Source organism: Zophobas morio, unplaced genomic scaffold, assembly GCF_036711695.1.
Source record: "Zophobas morio isolate AGI-343-1 ecotype UQ-CSIRO unplaced genomic scaffold, CSIRO_AGI_Zmor_V1 ptg000018l, whole genome shotgun sequence".
NCBI classification, from domain to species: Eukaryota; Metazoa; Arthropoda; class Insecta; order Coleoptera; family Tenebrionidae; genus Zophobas; species Zophobas morio.
Genome location: NW_026972123.1, coordinates 3172347 through 3198898, shown reverse-complemented (window position 1 = coordinate 3198898; position 26552 = coordinate 3172347). Strand labels below are relative to the sequence as shown.

Here is a 26552-nt window from a genome sequence, read left to right as displayed (position 1 = left end):
AAAATCCCTAAACTGAAATATCCAGAAACTGAGAAATTAAATAATGGAAAAATTAAAAAAGTGAAGTTGAAAAATCAAAACCTTAAAAAAAATTGAAAAACTGAGAAATCAAAAACCTGAAAAAATTGAAGAATTGAAGAACAGGAAAATCGAAACTGTCGAAATATTTAAAAATCGTAAAATTGAAAAATGAAAGAAAAACTGAAGAGTGAAAATACTGAAAAATCTCGAAACTGAAACATCCAAAATCTGAGACATTAAAAATTTGAAAAAAATTAAGAAATCGAAAAGTAAAAAAGTGAAGTCGAAAAATCGAAACTTTCAAAAATAAAAAAATTAAAATATCAAAATCTTGAAGAATTGAAAAATAGGCGAAATAAAAAATCGAAAAACTGAGTGTTTTAAAATAATGCGGGTTGTATTTATGGTGCAAGAATTATTCTTGTACGAAACTGTTTGGATTTTTGTTGTCATTAATACTCAAGAAAAATCAAAGTTATGCAAACATTTATTTACTTGAATCATTCTTATGAACTTCTTTTAAAATTAAGTATGTGGCAACGATATTTGTCTTTGAGGTAACGATGTCGCCAGAAAATAAAGTCGATCAAATACAGACGACTAATTAAATAAGCCCACTAGTTCACAAAGCATTCAGTTTTGCAGATTTCAAATTAAATATCAAAATGTTGTTTCCTAATTTTGATTTTTTTTTTCCAAAAATCTGGACGTTTCGGGTAAAATGTCAATTCGGACTCATAAACTACATGTGTAAGACCATGTTATTTGATACAATTTAAAACTCATTTACTATGTACAATTTTGAAGTGACGCCATCACATTAGTGGTGGCGATAATTAGACAAATTTTGGTTAACGTTTTACCATCTACATGATATACCTAATACCTAATACGTATAAACACAAAATTTTAAAACAATTGGCCCAGTACTATTGGAGATTATCTGTCTAATAAAAATCCAGGACGGCAGACAGACGGACAGATAGACGGACAGACGTACAGACAGACAGACAGCGGAAACGGGAGACCTCTAGGGGTCATGATAGGTCGACAAAATGCTTACGCTCGGGAAGTAAAAGGACATAAAAAAAAATAACGCAGTAATGCAACATTTTCCTGACTCGTATGTAAATAACCATTATATGAACAGAGTAAAGCTGTGTCCAGATAATTGAGAAAATATTGTAATTTTGATGTTGTCACGTAATCTGTTTGCATTTTTCAAGCATTTAACGGGGTCTAGGTTATTCTAACAACTATTTAGCGGCAAAAAATTTTACCGGTCACTACTAAAACAAGTAAAAAAGACTATGAATTCTTTATTGTTAAATATAATATTAAATTAATCATATAACTTCAAAGGACAACAACCATTCGTGTCTATGTTCTAATATACTTACAAACCTACCCATACATTACATACATTTTGGAAAAATGCGTATAGTCAAAATTTTCTTTTTTCGAAACGTAAGCGACTGTTTTTAGCCTTCAGCATAACCATATATTTCCACTGGATGTCCTTCCATGATTTCATACCGACAGTTCGTACTTTGAAGTTCCTCAGAATCGTCGCAACCATTATTTTTACCAGCATCATTCCAAATTTGAAACCTTAGACAAAAATGAAAAAAAATACGACTGTTGAAATCTACAGACCTATACAGTTTCTGGCACCAAAACTGAAAGGAATGTACGAACAACGATGTCTTTTTGCAACTTCATCAGGAAGAAACCGATCCGGATCAAATTTTTCTGGATCAGGCCACACGTCCGGATCTCTGTGTAGTAGCACTACAGGAACGGCGAGGTTAGAACCGGCAGGGAAAACATAAGGATCTGGAAACACGATAACTGGATTTTTTGGATTCATCTTCTAAATTATATTACCGCATTTAATGTCTTCGTCAGCATACCGCACAATGAAAGGAGCTGTGGGTACTAGTCTCAAAGCTTCTTTAACAACGCGTTCTAAATAATCTAGACTATTGATCTGTTCCCGAGTTGGACTGTTCTCGTTATTTGGCAGAACTAGGACGAGTTCGTCGTAAAGTCTTTCCTAAAAGAACAATTTTATTGTGATAGTATTATTTTTACGTAATTTACCTGAATGTCTGTGTAGATTCCTAAAATCGTTAAAATCGTGTTTATTGTGATTGCTGACGTTTCGCTTGCCGCCATCATCATAAAAATCGTTTCTTCCAAAATTTCTTCACGGGTGATCTGCTTCGTTTGACTTAATTTAGTCAAATTAGGTAGAAATCGGTTACTTTGAATTGCGTCATCTGAAAAAAAGACCATTAGCAATCTACCTGCTTTTATGACCACTAAATTTTATATGTAGGTATAGGAAGAAATTTTAAGTGAAGTGCCCATCGAATAGTAAACGACTTGATTTTTATAGACATACCATTTCTACCTTTGGATTCATATGATTTGTATTCTTCTGCCATTAACTGCAAAGACAGAGAAAGTTAAAATTTTGCGACGCAATAAAACGTACGTTTTCGGCAAGTCCGCGACCAGTTTGACAAACCATTTTATGCTCTTTGTGTAAGTTAGACAATTTCCAAAAGAAATCGATGAGAAGCCAAAATGTATGAAATCTCTGTATAAGTATTTCCTCGAATCTAAAATCAAAACAATAAAAACGGTTAAATATAAAGGAATACTTGCTTCACAGTGACTTCAATAACACATCGTCGTTCCTTAATTGCAGACGGCTTTACACTTGTTAAAGTTTCTGTTAAAATAATAGTCGACAATAATTCACTTTTAACCAGAATAATATTTTCGTCACGTTTAAAAATGAAAGTTTTTTACCTAAAGCAACATCCAGGGTTTTGTTCCAAATGACTTCAAGGAGATCCGTTTGCTCTCTACCTTCATTGTCAACCAAAAACTGCACCATCTCGCTTGAATGCTTGACAAATATATCATGAAACGAATTTAAAATCTTCATATTAAAAGAGGGATTGATCATTTTTCGATGTTCTTTCCAGATACTGACTGCGAATTTTATAATTTGTCACTGTGCGTAAAAAAAAACTTGGTACTTTTTGATGTCAGCAGACTGTCTTTCATTCCATCGTTAAAATTGTCGTAGAAAGGTGACTTGTTTAGAGAACTTGTCAATATTTTTTCTACATCTTCCGGTTTCGTGGTACCTATGTATAACTGTGAGCCTGCCCATGCTTTGGCAACTGGTCCGTATGAATCCAGATATCGACAAACTAGTTCAAAAAAATCTGCAATATAATTTTGTTACACTTTCTCAAAATAAATTAATAAATATTTTTTACTTACTATCTTTTGTTGCAGATAACAGGAACGCACTTCCGACGAGTGGCACTGAGAATGGTCCAGGAATTTTCCAAGCGTGATACAACAACCATCGTTTCTTCCAAAGAGTCGAAGTGATGATAAAAATCACACAAAGAGTGAAAATCCAGACTAGCATAGCGAAAGGAGTGACCACACGAGAGTTTTAAAATAATGCGCTTTACATTTAAGAGGCAAATGTTTTTGTAGTCTAAATTCTAACTAGTTTATTTTTACAGTCAATTATTGATTCTTGCTTCACGTTAATAACTTGATTATTCCTAATATTATTTGCTCATATTGGCATCAAAAACCTGTTGCTTCTTCAAGGAATTTACCACAAACATACAGGTGTTTTTTACTCGAAACAAGGTCTGTAACTTTCATGGGCTTTTATTTTTAATTGAAATACCCGTAAATTTTTTAATAAATGAATCGTTTGTTCTTTTAGTCCATTGCTAAAACTAAATCAGACGTTTTAAAAATGTTAATCCTCTTACGGACATCAATGTCGTGAAAGTAAAAAATCTAAGAGATGTTGGTGTGCTCCTGCAATCTGACAGTTCTAGCAACTTTAAGCAAATCACCATGAATAACTTGTCTGACCAATATGATATTCGTGAAGTCAAGACAATTGGTCCAAGGATTAGAATTACAGGTATTCCTGACTACATAAAAAAAGAAGACATTGTCTTATACCGTGAAGTTTTTTTTTCTCTGAATACAGGATATTTCATGTATGTTGGGTTCATCCTCCAATAGATTGATTTGGACTGAATATAAGATCACATAAGATTCGTAATAATTGAGGATTCAACGATGTCAACGATGACATTTACAGTAAAATTTTTGATGAAATTGTTTTAAAAAGGTCAATAACGTAAATTTTCTGTTCTTTAAACTTGCACTTTTTACTATACTTTAACATGAAGACAGTAGTGCCAAATGTCAATGACATAATATCCTAAAGCTCGATTAAAATTTATGTTCAGTTTTTAAAAGTCCAAGTCAATCCATTACAAGCAGATATGCAACCAACTTAACATTAATTATCCTATGTTCAGAGACAAGAAAACCTTACGGTGTATGAGAAAACAAAATGAATCAATCTTTGACTAGAAATCCAATTGTACTTTGTTAAAATATGGCCCGGTTAAAAAAAATAATATTATTTTTCAAGCTGTTTATGAAGTTGAATTGTTGACATATAAAAGGCACTATGTAACGAAAAAACCCAAAAATTGTCAGTAAAAACATTTAAAAATTCACACAAAATCATTGGATTATTACTGTTTAAATATTGTTAATTTAAGACGTTCTGCTAGTGTATTAAGTATGAGTTTAAACAGAGGCCACATTCGGGAACGAGTATTATTCAATCAATCGAGTCCACGAGAGTACAGTAAAGTTGCGCCGGAATTACTTTGTACGTAATCGCTGTGTAATAATCAGTCGTGTAATTCGAGTTATTAAGAAATGAGTTGTTGAGATTTACTCACGTCGATTTTATTCACCGACCTTCGTAACACTATTTTTTAAGTCTAAGATATGGAATGACGCTGCTGATTTTTTGTGGTAAAAAATATAAACAGTTTATTTATTAAAAATTGACGCAGGGGTGTTCCATTTAAAAACAGCAGTTGATGAAAGCTAGAGGGATTACATCGAATAAAAAAGATAACTTCTATAGGTATACCGATATATGTAGATATTGTGTGGATATTCTTGAAACTTTAATTTGGCAACAGGTTTCTGTCGATGATGCAAGTATAGAGTTGATTATATGCAGTTATCAACTTTTTATTTTCAAGCTATCCTTGACTTTTACAAATAAACTTTAGTGCAAAAGGTCAATTTTGAAAACAGTTTACCTCTTAAATATAAAGCGCATTGTTTTAAAATTCGTGTGCTCACACCTTATGCTATGATAGTCTGGATTTTCATTCTTTGTGTGATTTTTACCATCACTTCGGTTCTCTGGAGGAAACGATGGTTGTCGTATCACGCTTGGAAAATTCCTGGACTATTCTCAGTTCCCTTGGTGGGAACTACGTGACTGTTATCTGCAACAAAAAACAGTAAGTAATAAATATTCATTAATTTTTTTGACAAAGTGTAACACAATTATTTTGCAGATTTTTTTTAACTTTTGTATCGAACTCTGGACTCCTATAGACCCGTTACAAAAATATGGGCAGGCTCACAGTTGTACATAGCCATCACAAAACCGGCAGATGTAGAAAAAATATTGACAAGTTGTCTAAACAAGTCACCTTTCTACGACAATTTTAACGATATAATGAAAGACATCCTGCTTTTGAAGTCAGCAGTGTGTCTTTCATTATATCGTTAAAAAAGGTGACTTGGTTAAACAACTTGTCAATATTTTTTCTACATCTGTCAGTCTTGTGATTCCTATGTACAACTGTGAGCCTGCCCATGCTTTGGCAACCGGTCTGTACGAATCCAGATTTTTACAAGCCAGTTCAAAAAAAATCTGCAATATAATTTTGTTACACTTTTTTAAAATAAAATAATAAATATTTACTACTTACTATCTTTTGTTGCAGATAACAGGAACGCACTTCCGACGAGTGGCACTGAGAATGGTCCAGGAATTTTCCAAGCGTGATACAACAATCATCGTTTCTTCCTTTTGTAGTCTAAATTCTAACTAGTTTATTTTTTACAGTTAAGGATTGATTGTTGCTTGACGATAATAACTTGATTATACCCAATATTATTTGCTCATATCGACAACAAAAACCTGTTGATTCTTCAAGGAATTTTGCACAACATACAGGTGTTTTTTTATTCGAAACAAGGTCTGTACCTTTCATGAGCTTTTATTTTTAATTGGAATATCCGTAAATTTTTTAATAAATGAATCGACATTTAAAATGTGTTTAAAATTGGAGAATGTGCGTTCAACATCCACACTCGTTGTTGGCGCAAATTTGAGTTTTGCAACTAATGTTGAATCTAACTCCAAATTTTCCACCTTCTGGTCTTGTAAAACACGAGCAACGTCGGAAAGAACACCGAAACCTGCATTTTTATTTAACACTTCGTCAAGTTTTTGAGATACTCTAGTACCAATATCACCCCTTACTGCGTTTGCTTGTTGTTTAAATTCTTTCACTAAGTTTATGACATCTACCAACAACATGTTGGGTTTTTCTAACTTTTCTATTACCTCACATACGAATTGATAATTGCTTCTTAGAAAAGCTAGATCTTGTCGCAAATCTTTGTTTTCCAAAATATTTATGCAATCTTTAATCGATTGAGAGGAATCTTCGCTAAACTACGTAACTACTTCCTCAAATTCTTTGATATATTTGTCATAATAAAATGTGGCCTGTAACCATGTTCCCCACCTCGTTATAATCGGCTCTGGGGGCAATGGTATGTTTGGAAATTTTTCCTTAAAATGTTGCACTCTTAGTGGGGCTTTAACAAAAATCTTTTTACCATTTGCCACTAATTTATTAACAGTAGGAAACTGCAAACGTATTCCTTCAGCCACTCTGTTTAAACCGTGGGCAATCCAAGTAGAGTGAATTAAATTGGGGTACAATATTTTTAGATTATTCCCTGCTTTCAACATATAACGAGCTGCATCCGAGATCATCAACAAAATTTTATTGGCAAAAATAGTTACGTAAGACTGTCATTTACAAATCTGGTAATCGTATTGCCATTTGTTTTATCTAACATTTTCAAACTTACTACATACCCTCGACTAGGGAAATTTTCATTTAAGATTCCAACAATTAAACTTGCCACGTATCTTCCACAACTATCGGTTGTTTCATCGACAGCGAACCATAAATAATTATCTCCAATGCGATGTTTAATTTCGTTGTAAACTTGCTGAAACACTGAGCCTACATAATTTTTTCGGAGAGTACTTTCAACCGGAATATGTCGATTGCAGTGTTTTTCAAGGAATTCTTGAAGAGGGCCTTTCTCCAATTTTTTTAAACGTATATTGGACTCGATCATCATTTTACATAAATCGAAATTAAACTGAAACTGCTGATCTTTTGTGGAAGTAGATGCAACAGATTCATGTATGGTCTGCTGTTTAATTTTAGAAACTTCAAACATTTTCTTCCTTTCTATATGAAGAGTGGTTCTGACATGTTGCGTCATGTTATATTTTTTATCACTTTGAATTTAAAACAACGTACATATACAGGATTAACAAAGGAAAATAGATAAAAAAAATTAGTGGGCTTACGGTTTTCACACAAGTTCTGCAGAATATTTTGTTGTTTTCTAATTTTAATTCTGGAAAATTCCTAATCCACTCATCCGGCGTCGATTTTACTTTCGGAGTTCTTTTAAAATATTAGTAATATTACCAAAAAGAACTCAACATGTAACAAGGGAGAACCACGTATAACACTGTACTACGACAGATGCGATAGACTGATGGTTGTGAAATAAACGGTTCATTTACTTAAAAGTTTCCATTAGAAAAATTTTAAGGTAGGTAGTTGGGTACAATAATCCTTTTTTCTAGAAAGTCTTCAACGGTCTTGCCGCAAAATGCCGAAAAAGAACATCTGGTTAAAAGCTATAATCCATTATCAACGGAAGTAAGGATTTAAAGTCAAAAAATCTATGGAGTATTTTTCCAATCCTATAAAAAAAAATTTATTACCCAAACGACCGGAACCTATTCACAGAAAGGGTCTTGAGTAAGTATACTTCAATGGTCAAGTCCAGGTAAAATGCATACGATACGATACGGCTAACTAACAAGTATTTGTCATTCCGACAAGGCCGGCATTTGAACAAAATATGCATTAAAACTCATATTCGTCGAAAAAAGCATTAAATAAGCATATAAGTTTTAATATGCATAAAATTGAAAAAAAAAAACAAATAAGCATTAAAAAAAAATTGTCAAATGACTCCAAATTGTATCAAGTTGCAGATATAAAAAAGTTTTGAAGTGCTTACATTTTCACAAAAAGCATTAAACCTAGAAATCCGCTCTCTATTGATGAGATATTTTCATCAATTAGGGCGTTAGAGTTTATCATTCGTAATTGCAAAATCTTTCAACTTAATAGTACTCTCCTTACTTTAAACACTTCGTTTATTAGATCAAAACTAGGGTATGGCTGTGTTATTTGGTTCCCATATATGATATCCATTGTCTCAAATTAGAAAAGTTTCAAAGGAAATTTTTTAAATTCCTCCATTTCAAATCATTTGGCTATTACCCTTGTAGAGGTTTTCTTCAAAATGAACTTTTGGTTCTCTTCCATTCAAAGCTTGGAAAAGAAGAGAGAAACTTTGTTTGTCCTAGATTCTAATGCTTTAGTTCCAAAGTTGCACTTTCTAGTTCCCCGGTCAAACATTAGAAACCGTTTATGTTTTTATACTGAAATTTCTAGAACGAATGTACATGTGTTATCGCCCATTACAACTATGTGCAGAATTTACAATAATTATCGAAATAAATTTGATATTTTCAATTGTAGTTTACGCCCGCCAGATCAAAAATGCACATCTAGAACTGTCAATTCATTTTTAACTATTTAATTATGCACTTTTAACGGTCTAATTTAGCCCTAATAACATACCACTCTAATAACTAGTTTATCTGTAGGGATGGTAAACAATAACAAAAAAAAAATAATTGAACGAAAGAAATCGTTTTAAAAAGAGATTTGTTGTTGTTGGACGTAAAGGCTTTGAAAACACCTTTTTTCGCGGCGATTTTACAATTCCAAAAAAAATAATATTAAAATTTGGATCGAAGCTGACAAACGCATCAAAAGGTCACCTACCTTGTTTTTGTTCAGCCTCCTGGGTTGAGGGTTTGTAGACCGCATGCACAAAGGAACCACGTGTCTAAGTTTCGCGACAACAATTCGCGATTGACGTCACACAAGATGGCAACTGCGTTCACTTAACGCCCACCTTAGCGATGTTACCTCTCTGAGGGTTTCTCGATAACTCTGTTCGATAACAGCGCCAACCCCAAGTACCGGGCCTTTTTGCTCGGTACTATGGCGCCTCTAGTGGAAAGTGACCAAAATACACTTGTCAGCAATCCGCGGGATAACAAACAAAATCAAAACAAAATTTTAAACAAACTTCGAACCGGAACATTCCGCCCACCAAAAGAAAATTAAACAATTTTTTTTTTTTTTTTTTTTTAACGTAGGTTCCAGCACAATATAAGGTTAATTGACAATCTAAAAACTAATGACTAAAACTAAATACAATATGAATGCAAACTATTGACGAGGAAGCGGGCACAGCTTCACTAGAGGACGTGTGATCAGGCCGCTAGTGGTACGTACTTGTGCAACTCGCACTATGCCGTCTTTTCCCGGGTGCAACGCGACAATTCGGCCAAGTTGCCACTGCAACGGGGCCACCGAATCACCCTTGATTACGACCAGCGTATCTACCGACGGTAGGTTATTCGACGTGTTCCATTTATTTCGTTGCTGCAATGTATGGAGATAACCCTGTTGCCACCTATGCCAAAAATCCTGGTGCAACCGTTGCACGAGCTGCCATCTACTTAACCGATTTAACCGCATTGCCTCCAACGGTTCATCGGGAACGGCCACTAACGGTCCTGAGGTTAAAAAATGCCCGGGTGTTAGAACCGACAAATCTTCGGGGTTATCTGCGGAGACGGGACACAGGGGTCGCGAATTCAACACGGCTTCAATTTGCGCCAATACGGTACTAAATTCTTCGAAGGTTAGGAGTTGCTCGCCTACAACGCGCTTAAGATGCGATTTGAACGATTTAACGCCCGCCTCCCATAATCCTCCCATATGGGGGGCCGACGGGGGGTTAAAATGCCATTTGATGCCGCAGCTACCGGCCGCTGCTTGCATATATTTCTGAAGCAGATTATTGGCGCCAACGAAATTTGTACCGCAATCGCTATATATGTCAGTACATTGTCCTCTACGCGCCACTAAACGACGTAATGCACCCAAAAACCCTTCCGAAGTCAAATTAGACACCAATTCCAGGTGGATGGCCTTTACCGCAAAACAGACAAAAACGCAGACGTAGGCCTTCAATCGCGCCGCACCCCGACGCCGTCCCATTGTAATGGAGAAAGGGCCAGCAAAGTCCACTCCACAGTGTGTGAAAACCTTTGCTTGCGTTACTCGCGGCCTCGGTAGTTCACCCATAAACGGCGTTATTGGCTTTGGATTTACGCGAAAGCATCTGTTACATCGTCGAAGGGTATGTTCGATGGCGCGTCGGCTTGACAGAATCCAAAATTCCCGCAATAACAAATACTGTAATGTCCGGAATCCGACATGTAAGTGTTCCCGATGAGCGGCCTCTATGATTAGTTCGGTGAGACGGTGCGATCGCGGCAATAACAAGGGGTGCTTAGCTTCATAGGGCAATTCCGATTGTTGCAATCTTCCGCCGACGCGAATCAAACCGTCGTCGAGGAAGGGGGACAGTTTGCGGAATGGTTTTGAACATGTGCCATTCTTTTTCAATGAACGAATTTCACTGGCAAATACTTTACTTTGCACCATTCGCACAAGTACTAACAAGGCACCATGCAATTCCCTCCTGTGTAACGGTCCCGACTCTCTTTCCTCCTTTGGAATTCTTAAATTTTGAACAAAACGCAAACAGTACGCGATGATTCCCTCAATTTTTCGAAGTGACGAGAATCGGTTTAATAGGATCATCGGCCATTCTTCGATCACGCGACTGATGAGAACCCTTTGCCGAGCTTCAAGTTCCGTACCGGTAGGAACTTCTAAGTCTATTTGTGGCGGCCACTCAGTACCTGCCAACCATGTGGGACCCGCCCACCATAGCGGATGTGTAACAAGCTCCTGGGGGAGTAATCCCCTCGATGCGCAGTCGGCCGGGTTATCACGCCCGCTCACATGATTCCATGCCGACGGTTCCAACTGATCTTGGATGTGCGCGACCCGATTCGCGACAAAAGTGGCCCAACGATAGGGCGGCGACCTAATCCACGTTAACGCAACTTTAGAATCCGACCACGCATACACCCTGTGTATGTTTAAAACACCCTTGAGAGTTTCACGGACGAATGATAATAAGTCGGCGGCTAGTACCGCAGCGCATAGCTCCAGACGTGGAAGTGAAACCGTCTTCAAAGGAGCGACGCGGGATTTTCCGGCGATTAGAGAGACCCGAATTTCTCCTGTTGGGCGGGATTGGCGTAAGTAAACCACGGCCCCGAAACCCCGCTCCGACGCGTCCGCGAAACCATGAAGTTCCGAAGTAAGGGCCCCATCATCAGCACATTGACGCGGTATTGAGACCTTACCCAATTCCGGAACTTGAGCCTGAAAGGAATTCCATAAATTGACAATTTCAGCCGGCGGTGCATCGTCCCAACCGATGCCGATACTCCACAGTGTCTGAATTAATTGTTTAGCCATTAACGTAAGGGGTGCGAGAAAACCTAGCGGATCATAGATTCGCGCAATTTCGGATAGAATGTTGCGTTTGGTACACGGACGATTATTGGGATTAATGCTATATGAAAATATGTCTGCCTGTGGGCACCACTGAAGCCCTAATAGTTTAATCATTCCGGGGCTCTCTAATGGAAATTGGTATGGCCGTTGGTGGCTTGTGGGAACTGAGTTCACAAGACCTTGACTATTGCTCGCCCACTTGCGTAGCTCAAAGCCTCCCTTATTCAATAATTTGATTAATTGTTCTTGCGTCTCGCGTGCATCCTCGATAGATGATGCGCCCGCTACCACATCATCTACATAAATACATGACTTAAGTACCTGCGCTCCGAGTGGAAACGCGTGCCCTTCGTCCTTTACGAGTTGGGCCAAAGTTCGGATTGCTAGATAGGGGCTGGAGCACACCCCGTATGTTACGGTATTTAAATAATATTCGTTGATCGGTTGTTCCGGCGAAAAACGCCATAGAATTTTTTGGTATAACCGTTGAGATTCCGCCACTGCAATTTGCCGATACATTTGTCTAATATCGGCCGTAAAAACTATATTGTGTGTTCTAAATACCATCAAAAGGGCGCCAATGTCCGCCTGTAACTTAGGACCCACGAGTAAGACGTCGTTCAACGAATTTCCGTTCGACGATTTGGCCGACGCATCGAACACGACGCGAAATTTTGCATTATCCGGATCCGTCCGCGCTATACCATGGTGAGGTATATAGAAACCCGCGTTTTTGTTTACTTGAATCTGGGGAATAACCGTCATGTGACCCTGATCGATGTAATCCTTCATAAATTCGTGGTATGATTGCCGAGCTAACTTGTCTCGAAAGAGGCGCGCCTCCAGGGCGAGGAAACGGCGCATCGCCGAATCAAACGAGCGACCTAAAGACGGCGACGTGTCTGCGAAAGGCAATTGAACAACATATCTCCCCTTGATGTCGCGTGAAATCGTCGACGTGAATTTTTCTTCGCACAAAACGTCCTGCGGGGCCGCCATAATGCGTTGTGGCACTTGCTCAAGCTGCCAAAAGCGTTTTAACGCCGCGTCTAACGAGTTATCTATGGACGTACAAAACGACCTGACCACGGTTTTCTGCTTATCACGTTTAATACCCCCAATCAGTACCCAACCGAAAACAGTATTTAACGCGGACGGTTCCTCGAGCCTACCTTTCTTGAAACCGGATGTGACGATTTGTCCGTAAACATCAGCACCTAACAAAACGTCTACCTGCTGTGGTGTACCGAATTCCGGGTCAGCCAATTCCAAATTGCGTAGGTGACGAAATTGTCTCAACTGATCTTGAGACACTGCCATTGTGGGGACGTCACCGCAAATTTGAGGCACAACTACCATCTCGGCCTTCAACGAGAAATTACGCACTAAATGCGACCTCACTTCGCATTTTAATACACCCGACGTACTGCTTGTCGACATTTGATTTAAGCCTTGAATAGGTACCACCGCGTTAGTTTGAGGAAGCCCTAAAACCTTTGCACAGCGCTCTGTGACAAAGGTGGCCTCGCTGGCAGTGTCCAAAAGCGCCCTAAATGCACGGTATTTACCTCGCGAATCCACCACAATTATTCGCGCGGTCGCCAGCAGAATGAAACTACGGGTCGGAATCGCGTTAGTCATAACTTTGACACCGTCGTCGGTAGATGGGTTTTCCACAACCCCTGACGCCTCTCCCGACTCTGCACTAGGTTTGGGGACAAAATGTAATAATGTGTGATGCCTACAATTACAAACCCGGCAGTTTAATTTAGATGGGCATTTGCTAACCGAATGCACCCTCGACAAACAATTGTAACACAGATTTTTCTTACGCGCGAAAGTATGTCTATCCCGTGGTTCCATTTCTAAGAAAGCATCGCATTTCGTTAATGGGTGCTCATCCGAACAATTAAGACATTGTTCCTTGCTGATTGGTGATCGCGTGACAAACGATGACGTCACGGGACGCTTGGCAAGTACGGAAGATGCAGCTGTGGGTTTACGAAGGGCGGATGCGGAATTATGACCCATTGTCATAACGGAAGTTTCCAACGCGGTACAATGTTTAAGCAAAAATTCTTGGAGGTCATTGTAAGCAGGTACGGAATTTCCTACAATACTCAACTCAAATTTCTGTTTCCACGTGGTGTCCAGTTTTTGCAACATTAAATTTAATAACGTGAAGTCCCACAAATCGACTTCATCGTACTGCTTCAACGCGGCCAAATTTTCAGAGAACACGTTTAACAAATTTCGCAACAAACTCGGCGAATCTCCATTCACTTTGGGTGCACTATAGATCGCTTGCCAATAATTTGTCAATAATACGCGCTCATTGTTATAACGCGCCACCAGTGCATCGAATGCGATAGCATAATTTGCCGCCGAAATCGGCAAATTCTTGATGACGGTAGACGCCTCGCGAGACAATGACGTCGACAAATATTGAAATTTTTCAATTGCGCTAAGATTTGGGTTATTGTGGATAAGCGACCGAAACAAATCATAAAATGTGGGCCAGTTTTTGATCTGACCGTCAAACGTCGGAATTTGAATTTTGGGCAATTTGACGTTGTTTGATGTTAAATTGCCCCTAGGTGCGGATGACTGCGCGGCCTCGCGATTTAATTCCGCTGCAACCGATTTAATCGAATACTGCATATCGTCAAATCTTGATTGTACCTCGTATTGTTCGTCTAGTTGCTCAGGGGTGGTGCATAATTCGACAATCTGCAACTGTCGCTGCTCAAACTGGGCAACAATGTGGTTTAAGTCCGCGGCTCGAATAAAAAACTCTCCTCGTACAGTTTCATGGACTCTGGCTTGTTGCGATAGATTCACTAAAGCCTCCACGCGTTTGATCAAACTAGCGCGTCCATTACTTAGTGCGGCGACGGTAGCCATGATGTACGCTCGAATTTAAGTATTTCGATAATTTGAAAATCAAATGAAAATGCGTGCTAATCACGCTTAGCAAAACTACAACAAATTTGTGCTGGAATCTACAAATCTCTCGTAATTACCCTGGATCCGGCTCGAAGGACCATATGTTGGACGTAAAGGCTTTGAAAACACCTTTTTTCGCGGCGATTTTACAATTCCAAAAAAAATAATATTAAAATTTGGATCGAAGCTGACAAACGCATCAAAAGGTCACCTACCTTGTTTTTGTTCAGCCTCCTGGGTTGAGGGTTTGTAGACCGCATGCACAAAGGAACCACGTGTCTAAGTTTCGCGACAACAATTCGCGATTGACGTCACACAAGATGGCAACTGCGTTCACTTAACGCCCACCTTAGCGATGTTACCTCTCTGAGGGTTTCTCGATAACTCTGTTCGATAACAGCGCCAACCCCAAGTACCGGGCCTTTTTGCTCGGTACTATGGCGCCTCTAGTGGAAAGTGACCAAAATACACTTGTCAGCAATCCGCGGGATAACAAACAAAATCAAAACAAAATTTTAAACAAACTTCGAACCGGAACAGTTGTGTATCTCTTACTGACAGAGGCGGATCTAGACTGTTGGGGGTCTGATGCCATTATTTAATTGGGGCCCCATTTATGAATAGAAGTTTGTAACAAGCATTTAATTTACATATTTCCAATACTTTAATATAAAAAAACAATAACAAAAAATACAAAAATAAAATATAATAAACAAACAAACAAATTATATAACAATTTTCTTTCTGCACTTGATGTCAGCATACGTTCGTATGGCGCTGTCATACTTAATTGACCTTGTGGTGTCATATTCAATTGCAAGAATCGACAAAGAACTTAGTCTTTCGTTTTTCATTGTCGTTCTATATTTACTTTTAATAAAATCCAATTTAGAAAAAGCTCTTTCAGCTTCACAACTGGTCACTGGCAGTCTCAAGAAATCTTAACTACTGTGTACAGATTCGGGAAAATGTCAATGAGGTTTTTTTTTAAAAATGCAGTCGAGTATTTCTGAACATGTTACAGTACGTTTCTGAGCTTAGTCAGCAGAAATTTTTAAATATCCCTTAAATTGTAAACATTCATTCTTCAATCCTAATTCGATGTCCTCATTGCAACACTGTAAAACACAGTCAACGCTGTCTTCGTCAATATGTGCTACATGTTTGTTCGTAGGGTCCGTTAAGAATTTGAATTTCTTCTCTAATTCATTATATACATCTTTTCTTCAGGTGAGTTCGGTTATTAAAGTGTCCAACAATCGATTAAGAACTTCCACGAGAAATTTCTCTGGTCCCTGTTGTGCCGTCCGAATATTTATAAATTTTCATCCTATTTTTCGCATTACTATAATTTTTTTCCACTTTACTGCTAAACCCCTTCGCTCGCAATTCATGGTTAATTAATTTCTCATTAGATTTTTCTCTAAGAGATTTGATAAATATTTCTAAAGATGTTATTAGTGCAAGGCCTGTGACAAATCTAGAGTATAATCCACAATAATTGAAAAATATTTTGTATCTGCATCGTTTACGTCCTCAATAATTTTTTTTCTTACTTGAGTTGCCATTATGTCGATTATCTCTTCATAAACCGTTGTTTCAAAAAAGGATCAAATTCGGCAATAAGTTCCATAAGTCCCGTAAAATTTCCATTATGTGATGAACCCCATTTTACATCAGGTCTTCTAAACGACAATCCTCTTTCACTTAAAAATTTAATAACTGCCACAACTCGCATTAGGACATTGTAATAATATTCACAATCATTTTTTATTTTTTCCTGAAGATGCCTGTCAACAACGTTTTTGTTTTCTTTGCGCGATAACCAAGTTAACAGCGCCTTTTTGTGACCCTGAGATTCTTCATGACTGTCCAAAGTACGAACTATGTTTACCCAATCTGAATAACCACTCATTAAAGATGTTTGTGTTCTGGAGAATAATTTGCACACTAAACAGAAAACACATCCTTTGCTTTTCGAATAGGACAACCAAGATCTCGTTAATTTTTAAACGTTTCAGAAAATATTTGTGTGTAGATTGTCTGTTCTGTCCCTTATAATTTCTGATAGACTCAGAGTAAATATTCACTTTTCAAAGTAACTTCATGTTCACCAGTTGAGTTATTTGAGGTGTAAAAAAACTTGTGACTTTTCGACATTTTGCTAGTTCCTGTTCATGTTGAAGCTTAAGGTTCCTCTTTTGGCTTCCACTGAGATATTTGCGCTCAGACATTTTATTTAATCAAATACCTAATGAATAAGTTGTATTATTAATATTCAACAAAACGAAAATAATTATCTAAATACCTTAAACACTGTTGATTCCAAAAATGATAATATATATTTCGACGCAAACTGAATTATGGAATTTTTAATTTTTAACACAAAAGAATGAGGGAGTGAAAACAAAACATTTTGTAAAACACTGCACCCATCTGCACCGAGAACTATTTATGGTGTCCCAGATCTAGGTGGCTGCCATAAATTAACGGAAAGGACGGAAGTGACCAGATTTGCAAGCAGTCAGTCGAAGACGAAATTGTATTTTTGTAAGAACCAAATTAGAAACAGAATTTATTTTTTTTTAGATTTAAGCCGAAGGGGACCCCTTACCTTCGGGGGTCCGATGCTCCAGCATCACAAGTATCCCTATAGATCCGTCTCTGCTTACTGAATATGTACCATATACTCTATATGCCGAATATTTAAGAAAACTGTGCTAATTTTTTTCTTATTTTAGCAGGTACTAGCCCCGTTCACTCACCCTCTCTTTTCTTAGTTAACAAAAAAAAGCATTTATATGAACAGTGTAAAACTGTGTCCAGATAAATCAGAAAAATGTTCTAATTTTGATGTCACGCAATCTGCTTGCTTCTCCTCAAACATTAATCGGCGTTGCATAATCGTGGTCTATGTTCTTCTAACAACCATCTAACAACAATTAATTATACCGGTTACTTTTACTAAATCAATTAAAGAAGATAATGAATTCTTTATTGCATATTGACGTCAAAGTTTAAAAAATTAATCACATATTTAATCTAATCGAAGGACAACAACCTTGTTCGTGTTTTTATTTTAATATTATACCATGCTTACAAACCTACTGATACATTACAAACATTTTGGAGATAATGCATACGGTCAAAATTTTCACTTTTCGAAACGTAAACGAGTATTGTTAGCCTTCAGCATAACCAAATAGTCCCAATGGATGTCTGTCCATGATTTCATTCTGACAGTTCGTACTTTGAAGTTCCTCAGAATCGTCGCAACCATTACTTTTACCAGCATCATTGCAAATCTAAAACCTGGGAGAAAAATTTATAAAAATACGACCGTTGACACTTACAGACCTATACAGTTTCTGCTACCTAAGCTGAAAGGAATGTACGAACAACGATGTCTTTTTGCAACTTCATCAGAGAGAAACCGACCTGGATCAAATTTTCCAGATCTCTGTGTAGTCCTACTAGAAAAACGATAATGTTAGAACCGGCATGTGATAATATTCTTTCTGAATCAGTAGGTATAAGATATGGGGTCCCACAAGGAAGTCCAATATTATTCGTTTTGTACATTAATGACGTCATAAACGCTGTAGACAAATGCACTATCCATCTATTTGCAGATGATACCTTAGTCCTCCTGTCAGGCGAAGATTTAAATAAAATATTAGATACATTAATAAATGAGGAAATGTTAGTGTTAATGGATTGGTTGAATTATAATAGACTCAAGTTAAATATCGATAAAACAAAATATATGATCCTAAGCAACAAAAATTATACAGATTATCCGCAACATGTAAAAATAGGAAACCAAAATGTAAATCGTGTTAAGTTAATTAAATATTTAGGAATACAAATAGACGATGAGTTGCAATTCAGAGATACGTTGTTAAACAATTGTCAAAAAATTCGGTTTTTAGGACGAATCAGGAATGAACTGTAGGGGTTTCTAATTTGCAGACCACAGTTTATCTTGCAAACTGGGGGTTAAAAATGCTCCAATCAAATCAAAACTCGATATTTGCTTATTTCTCAATACGAAGATTATTGACACAAAATTTCAACCCGATCGGAGAAACCGTTAAAAACTACCCCCAAAACAACCTTGCAGACTGGGGCTTAAAAATACTCTGATCAAGTTAAATTTTGACAATCCCTAGTTTTTTAATACGAGGATTATTGATGCAAATTTCAGTCCATTCGGAGAAACCCTCAAAAATCACCCCTAAAACAACCTTCCAGACTGGGGGTTAAAAATGCTCCAATCTAGTTAAAACTCGATATTTGCTTATTTTTCAATACGAAGATTGTTAATACAAAATTTCAACCTGTTCGGAGAAACCGTTAAAAACTACCCCTAAAACAACCTTGCAGACTAGGGCTTAAAAATACTCTAATCAAGTTAAAATTTGACATTAATAAATTTTTTAATTATTTTATTGCTAATTATTAATTAATTTATTTATATAAATTAAAAAAATATATAAATTACGAATACATATAGGAGTATTTGTTACAGATACGTGAATTGTGATGATTTGAGTTCATGTTTATCGCTGTTAGATAATTGTTGCTACTATGTAAGAATGCATAAGTTCGGCATTTTTTCGTCCAATCTCTCATTTTTTGTGCGTTTTTACACGTCATTTTTGCTGTTAACTTGGTTCATTCAGTACATACTATATGCTGGTTTTGAGTTCTTTGAGATATAATTAAACTTTCATCATCAGTCAAAAAATACAAAGTTAGTGGTGTCCAGAAGAGAAAATTTAAAATTCAGACGAAACAAAATCTTAAAGATATTTCAAAGAAAATTAGAGACATTTTTAATTTCCGAGAAACCTGACGAAAAAAAAACGTTTTGAGAGAAAGTTTAAATTAATAATAGGAAGCTCAAACTTAATTTTATTTGAATTTCAAAAAGAACCCAGAAATATGCTAATTTCTTAATTAATTATTATTAATGGGAAAACAGATAAAAATTCGTTATATTCAATACGACGCAAAATTGTCTTCATATGTAGATCTTACAGCCTTTGGATGGTGTCCACGTCAATTTCTCTAACTGTCTGGTAAATTGTTCTTCTTAATTGTTCTTCTAAATTGGCTTCCCAGCCGTTGTTGTAAACCTTTCTACTTAGTATTCCCCAAATTTTGTTTTCGATTGTTCGCACTGGGGGCACTATGGGGGGATTACCTTTTCTTAGGTACAAAACTTATATTATTGCTTTCTAACCAATCCCTGGACATTCTAGTATAATGGCAACTTGCTAAATTTGGCCAAAATATTACATCGTCGTTATTATGGTGTTCCCATATATTGTTGAATTGTGCTGAAACGGCGGCCGGAGATATAGCCCATCAAACCAAAATTTTATCTTCAAACTTTGCCCTCGACTTAAATTTTACTTGTAATTTCTTCTAAATTGTTTGTATAAAATCCATCGTTACCTTCCATCTCTGAATGGGCAAACGTAAAATATTTTTCATCGCCCAGTACAACCACACGATTGTCCAGAAAATGATGAATTCTCAATAGCCGGCAACATCTAAGAATTCTCTCTAACTGCGATGCTGTATGTTTTGAACATTTAGCTCTTTTGCTGTATTTTAAGTTGTTTTTGCCTATTTCTCTAGAAACTGTTATATAGGAACTCTAAACAATCGAGCCAATCTTCTTGTTGATGTTCCAGGCTCTTGTCTTTCTTCTTAATCTTTCTAAACTTATTGTGATTTTGCTATCTCGCAGTCTTTAATTGTTCTGTATATAGTTGCGCGTGTAATATATTTGGTCCAAAATATATTCACAATTTCATTTTTAGATACTTGGGTACCTAACTGGTATATGGTTCTTTGCAACTCTATTTTGTATGACATTGTTTAAGCGTTAATTGACATAAATCTATGACATAAATTGTATAAAATGGGAAATAAGAAAGTTTGTTTGGTTACGCTGTTGCAAATATAATTTGATTCGATTGCATTTTAAGTTAAAAAAAAGATAAGAGTACGAGTATATGTAAATTTTTCTCAAAACTCTTAAAAAGTAAAGACGACTACAGTTAAGACTAATCTAGTTGAGTGCATGTATTTAGGGAAATTTTAGTTGTATTGATAAATTAAATTCTTAGATGGAAATAACGATATAGATATGAAAATTCAAGAAAAAAAATATAGAATTTGAAAATATACATGATTTTAATCTATCCAATGGCACTACATACCTTATTTATAAACTGTTGACACATGATGTACAAATTAACAAAAAAAAGAAGACAAATAAACCCAAAATTTATTTAATTTAATAAAATAACAGAAACAGACCAATTAGGATATTTTCTTAATTAAAATAATAAAGGAGGCTGTTGTTGTAAACAGTGTTTTTCATCATTTGATTATAAGTTTGGCAGTTAATAAACGTTTTCAAGCGAAAATAATGCCGTTAACTCTTACAGACGTCTCCCAAATTGTCGCTCTGTTTCTGTTATTTTGTTAAATTAAATTTAATTCTGCGTTGTCTTCTTTTTTGTTGCTAATTTATACATCATGTGTCAACAGTGAATGGTTCTTTAATAAAATATCGACCACTAGTTAAATTAACACTTTCTAAAGTTTGGTTTTGCGAAATTTTACAGCGTGGCAGGTTTTTTGCCGGTCAGTGTATATACATTAAAATACAGTTATAGAAGGTAACAAAACAATATTTTTCATAATTAACAATGCATATTAAGATCATTAGGCGATTAATTATTGTAGGAATTAGCTCGGTTTGCGCAAAGGTGGAGATAACACAACGACCGTAGCAACGAATCTTAACCAATTCAAAAATTCAAGTAAATTTGCTGCTGCTGCTTTTATATGCTTTCTTATGAAATTATTTTTGTTTTATGCCTAGTATCCCGCAAACGCTTTCGAGCACGCCACTGGAACAACCAGTTTCTCGGAGGACCTGGAAGAATCATTTATGGCTCTAGTAGAAAGCACGGTACCAGGCATTTTTTCAATCAATTTGCCCTCCTCTCATTCTAGCTCTATGGTGCGCACCTACTTTAGACATAATGTACTGTTTCTTTATATGTGTCTGAAATTTTTCTGCTACTTGTACTTTAAATGAATGTCAACTATCAATTATTTTTATAAGTTGCTTCAAGGTGACTAAAATTTGACATGATAATTTTTTGTGTAAAGAACTCAGCAAGTGGTAATTTTCGACTCAATTGAAGTATTTTTAAGCTCCCGTATGAAAGATTGCTTTGGGGTACTTGCAGCTTAAAAAAGACTGCTTTTTTTTGCATTATCACTTCTTGTATAGATAAAAACTCAACACCAAGTTTCGATTTGGTAATAATATTTTTAAGGCTCAGTCTTCAAGGTTGTTTTGGGGGTAGCTTTCAACGGTTTCTCCAAACGGGTTGAAATTTTTGCATCAACAATCTTCGTATTGAGAAATAAGCAAATGTCGAGTTTTGACTTGATTGGAGTATTTTTAATCTCCAGTCTGCAAGGTTGTTTTGGGGGTGATTCTTGAGGGTTTCTTCAAATAGGCTGAGATTTCGTATCGTTAATTCCCATATTGATAAACTAGCGAATATAGAATTTTGACTTGATTGAAGCATTTTTAATCCCCAGTCTGCAAGGTTGTTTTGGGGGTGATTTTTGAGCGTTTTTTCGAATAGGCTGAAATTTTGTATCAACAATCTTCGTATTGAGAAATTAGGAAATATCGAGTTTTGGCTTGATTGGAGCATTTTTAATCCCCAGTCTGCAAGGTTGCTTTGGGGGTGATTTTTAAGGGTTTTTTCGAATAGGCTGAAATTTTGTATCAACAATCTTCGTATTGAGAAATTAGGAAATTTCGAGTTTTGGCTTGATTGGAGCATTTTTAATCCCCAGTCTGCAAGGTTGTTTTGGGGGTGATTTTTAAGGGTTTTTTCGAATAGGCTGAAATTTTGTATCGATAATCCTCGTATTGAGAACCTAGCGAATGTCAAATTTTGACTTGATTGGAGTATTTTTAAGCCCCAGTCTGCAAGATAAACTGTGGTCTGCAAATTAGACAGGCCCATGAACTGTCGATGTTTAATGCCTTAACAGTCCACAAAACATTTGTATTACCACATTTTATGTATTGCCCGACCATTTTGTATCTCCTATGCCAAACGGACTTGGAAAGCTTGCAGAAAATGCAAAATAGAGAAATGCAGTAGATATACAAGAATATCTGATCTGAGGAGAGTCTTGGAGTGGTTGGATGTATCTGATATCATTAAGCTGCAGACCTTAATTTTAGTACATAAATTAATTAATAATATGGGAACTGAGTATTTGAACAAAAAAATTCAAAATATGAATTCAAAACATAGTTATAATACCAGACAAAAAGGAAATTTGTATCTAATGTCAAAAATCAAACAGTCTTCAATAAATTCATGGTTTTACAAGGGCATTAGACTATATAATACGTTACCAGAAAGTATAAAAAGACAACCAACTTTAAAAAATTTCAAGCGTCAGGTAATGGAATTAGGTACTATACAACAAATCCTTCGAGGAAATTAATAGCTATTAACTTTGTTTAAACTAATTCATATTTTTAGTAATAATTTACAATACAATTCTTTGTTTCTTTACTTTATATTTAGGATACATTCATGCCTTATTATTGCCTTCTTGTGTTCACTTTATGTATAATATAGTTGCTTAAATAGCATTAAGCTCCTATGTACAAATTGTAGTTTTAACTAAATAAATACCTTATTATTATTGTTATTGTAACGTTTTTGTTTCCTATTTTGGCCCTTTTTTAGCCTAAAATGCACTCTTTATTCATCAAGACCAGTCACCAAGTTTTTTTTTATGAACTTATGTTTCAAAAATACCCTATATAAAAAGTTATAAATTATAACCACCAAAACACTAATTAAAACTTCTCTTTTCAAAATATAAATGGCTATATTTCGGAAATGAAAATCCAGGTTACCATGACAAAAAATTGAAGACACCCACGGTGGTTCTAGAGCAATACAATTAATCCCTCAATTTTTCTAGGTTTTTATATACCAGTGAAACTATACGTGAAAAAATATGTTTTGTTTTGATAACACAAGAACATGATGACTTGTTAACTAAAGAACGGCGAAACCGTTTTAAATCTGAGTCATGTAGGTACACGTGTTCGAACACCGACCAAGGTCGTACCTTTGAATAAACAATAAGTAGCTGCTTGAGATTTTGACATGTGCAAAGGCTCCTTCATGCCGATTTATAAAACAAGGACTCACTAAAAGACAGTCAGCCAACTAATTGATCGATACCGTACCGCCCTGTTCATCTGCACTCATGTGCTGGTCTGCACATTTATTAAACCCACCACAAATTGGTGACGGGTTTTAATAAGTATGCTCCAAAAATGAAAAAAAAACAAAGACATATTTTTTCGTAAAAGTGTACACTTTCATTGCTAAAAAAATGCAACAGAATAACGTGATAACGTCCCAACGGAATTTCAAATAACAACCATGGAACAATCCGGAAAGCTTTTAGGAGTTAATTGGAGGACGTTTTTCCAGAAATCTTGGGAAAGTAATTTTTCTATATTGTGTTAAATAAATCATTTTTACTAACTACATATTTTTATAAGAATAAAAAGATAACCACCAATCCACTAATTATATAAACCCACCACCTCGAAAGAAACAAAAACAATCAAAATCTTTTTTCAAAAACTAAACGAGCATTTTTTGGCTTCAGTATGACCAACATCTCGCACTGGATGTCCTTCCACGATTTGGCACCAATAGATCGTACTTTCAAGCTTCTCACAATCATGGCGACCATTAATTTCACTGACATCATTCCATATTTTAGACCTAAGACAAAGATTAGAAAAAACACCATTACGGACAAATACAGACCTATACAGTTTCTGGTACCAAAACTGAAAGGAATGTAGGAGCAACGATGTCTTTTTGCAACTTCATCGGGGAGAAACCGATCCGGATCAAATTTTTCCGGGTCAGGCCACACATCCGGATCTCTGTGTAGAAGCACTGTCGGAACGACGACGTTAGACCCGGCGGGAAAAACGTAAGGATCTGGAACCAAAAAAATGGATTTCTTGGATCCACATTTTAACCTTAATTACCGCATTTAATGTCTTCATTAATGTATCGGAATAGTGCTGGAACGGCTGGAATCAATCGCATACTTTCTTTTATCACGCGCTCGAGATATTCCAGACGATTGATCTCCTCCAGAGTTGGGTCATTTTCGGTGGTTGGCAGAATAGAGACGAGTTCCTGGTAAACTTTTTCCTGAAAGAACAAATTTATCGTGGTATTATTATTTTTGGGAAATTTACCTGAATGTCTGGATAAATCCCTAAAACCACTAAAATCGTAGTGATTGTGACCGCTGTCGTTTCACTAGCTACGAATGTCATTAAACCCATTTCTTCCAGAATTTGTCCATCGGTGATCTGTTTGTTTTGTTTTGATTTAATCAAGTGCGGTAGAAACCGTTTACTTCGCATAGCGTCGTCTGAAAAAGTATTATTTATTAAAAAAAAAGTTAGAGAGATGGAGTTTATCAGTTTGAATGCATACCATTTGTCTTTTCCGTATAGCTTGATTGGTTTTCTTCTGCTACTATCTGCAAAGACAAATATAGAATTTTTATTTTTGCGAGATTACTATTAGACGTACGGTTTCGACAACTGAGCGAAAAGTTTGACAAGCCGCTTGATGCTCCTTATACAAGTTGGATAATTTCCATATAAAACCTATGAGAAGCCAAGGTTTATAGAATCTATACACAAGTATCTCTTCGATTCTGAAATCAAAATTTATGGAAACTGTTCACCAGAAACAGAGACTTACTTCTCGAGAGCTTTAATGGCGTCGTATCTTCCTTTGATCATATGTGGTCTCACATTCGTTAAGTTTTCTGTTAAAATAATTGTCGAGAACAATTACAGTGATACAAAAATAACTCAAATGTGCATAATAAACATGCACACATATATTTTTTACCTATAGCGGAATCATATGTGCTTTTCCATATCACTGAAAGGAGATTAGTTTGTTCGCTGCCTTCTGTAGCATCCAAGAAGTTCACCATTTTCCTTGAATATTTGGCAAATGTATCATGAAACGAATTTATAATCTTCAAATTAAAACAGGGATTCATCATTTTTCGTTGTTCTTTCCAGGCGCTGACTGCGAATTTCATAATTTACCACTACGTATTAAAAAAAAATTACTACCTTTTGATGTCAGCAGAGTGTCTTTCATTGCATCGTTAAAATTCTCTAGGAAAGGTGATTTGTTTAGAAAATTGGTCAATATTTTTTCTACGTCTGCTGGTCTCGCGGTCGCTATGTACAATTGCGAGCCTGCCCAAGTTTTTGCAACAGGTTTGTAGGAATACAGATACTTATAACCCAGTTCGAAACAATCTGAAAAATCATTTTTCAGTTATATTTCACAAAGTGAAAAAGAACGCGGAATTTTATTACGCACTATCTTTTGTTAGTAATAATACGAACGGACTTGCTAATAGGGGTACTACGAATGGTCCGGGAATATTCCAGGAGTGATATATCATCCATCGTTTCTTCCAAACGACGAAAATGATGAAAATCAAGCAAGTAATGAAAATCCAGACTACCATTGTGAAAGGAGAAAACACACGAGAGTTTTAAAATAGTGCGACTTATATTTAAGGTGGACGATTGCACTTTGGTACTAAACTATCTCTGGATTTTGTCAATAAGTAAAG

The 26552-nt window shown here is 36.2% G+C and overlaps 1 protein-coding gene across 2 annotated transcripts; it reads right to left on the bottom strand.

Annotated features, from left to right (window-relative positions):
• Positions 1–1361: 1361 nt before the first annotated feature.
• LOC135130901 (cytochrome P450 4C1-like) lies at positions 1362–26077 on the bottom strand. Of its 2 annotated transcripts, XM_064058354.1 has the most exons (10): positions 3325–4145; positions 3075–3266; positions 2842–3027; positions 2695–2761; positions 2522–2648; positions 2429–2474; positions 2125–2303; positions 1909–2077; positions 1678–1857; positions 1362–1632 (listed from the first exon to the last, which is right to left on the bottom strand). In XM_064058354.1, the coding sequence occupies exons 1-10, from the start codon at positions 3476–3478 to the stop codon at positions 1466–1468; spliced, it is 1467 nt and encodes a 488-aa protein (XP_063914424.1). In that variant the 5' UTR covers positions 3479–4145; the 3' UTR covers positions 1362–1465. The 2 variants fall into 2 exon arrangements, with proteins under 2 accessions (XP_063914424.1, XP_063914425.1); XM_064058355.1 differs by lacking the exons at positions 3075–3266; positions 3325–4145 and adding an exon at positions 26038–26077 and having other exon boundaries at positions 1363–1632.
• Between the last annotated feature and the right edge of the window lie 475 nt (positions 26078–26552).

Coding starts and splice junctions, on each gene's coding strand:
- LOC135130901 (XM_064058354.1), bottom strand. CDS start 3,478: ATGCTAGTCTGGATTTTCACTCTTTGTGTGATTTTTATCATCACTTCG. Junction 2,762..2,841: donor AACCCTGGATGTTGCTTTAG/GTAAAAAACTTT, acceptor TTATTTTAACAG/AAACTTTAACAAGTGTAAAG. Junction 2,475..2,521: donor GTCGCGGACTTGCCGAAAAC/GTACGTTTTATT, acceptor CTGTCTTTGCAG/TTAATGGCAGAAGAATACAA.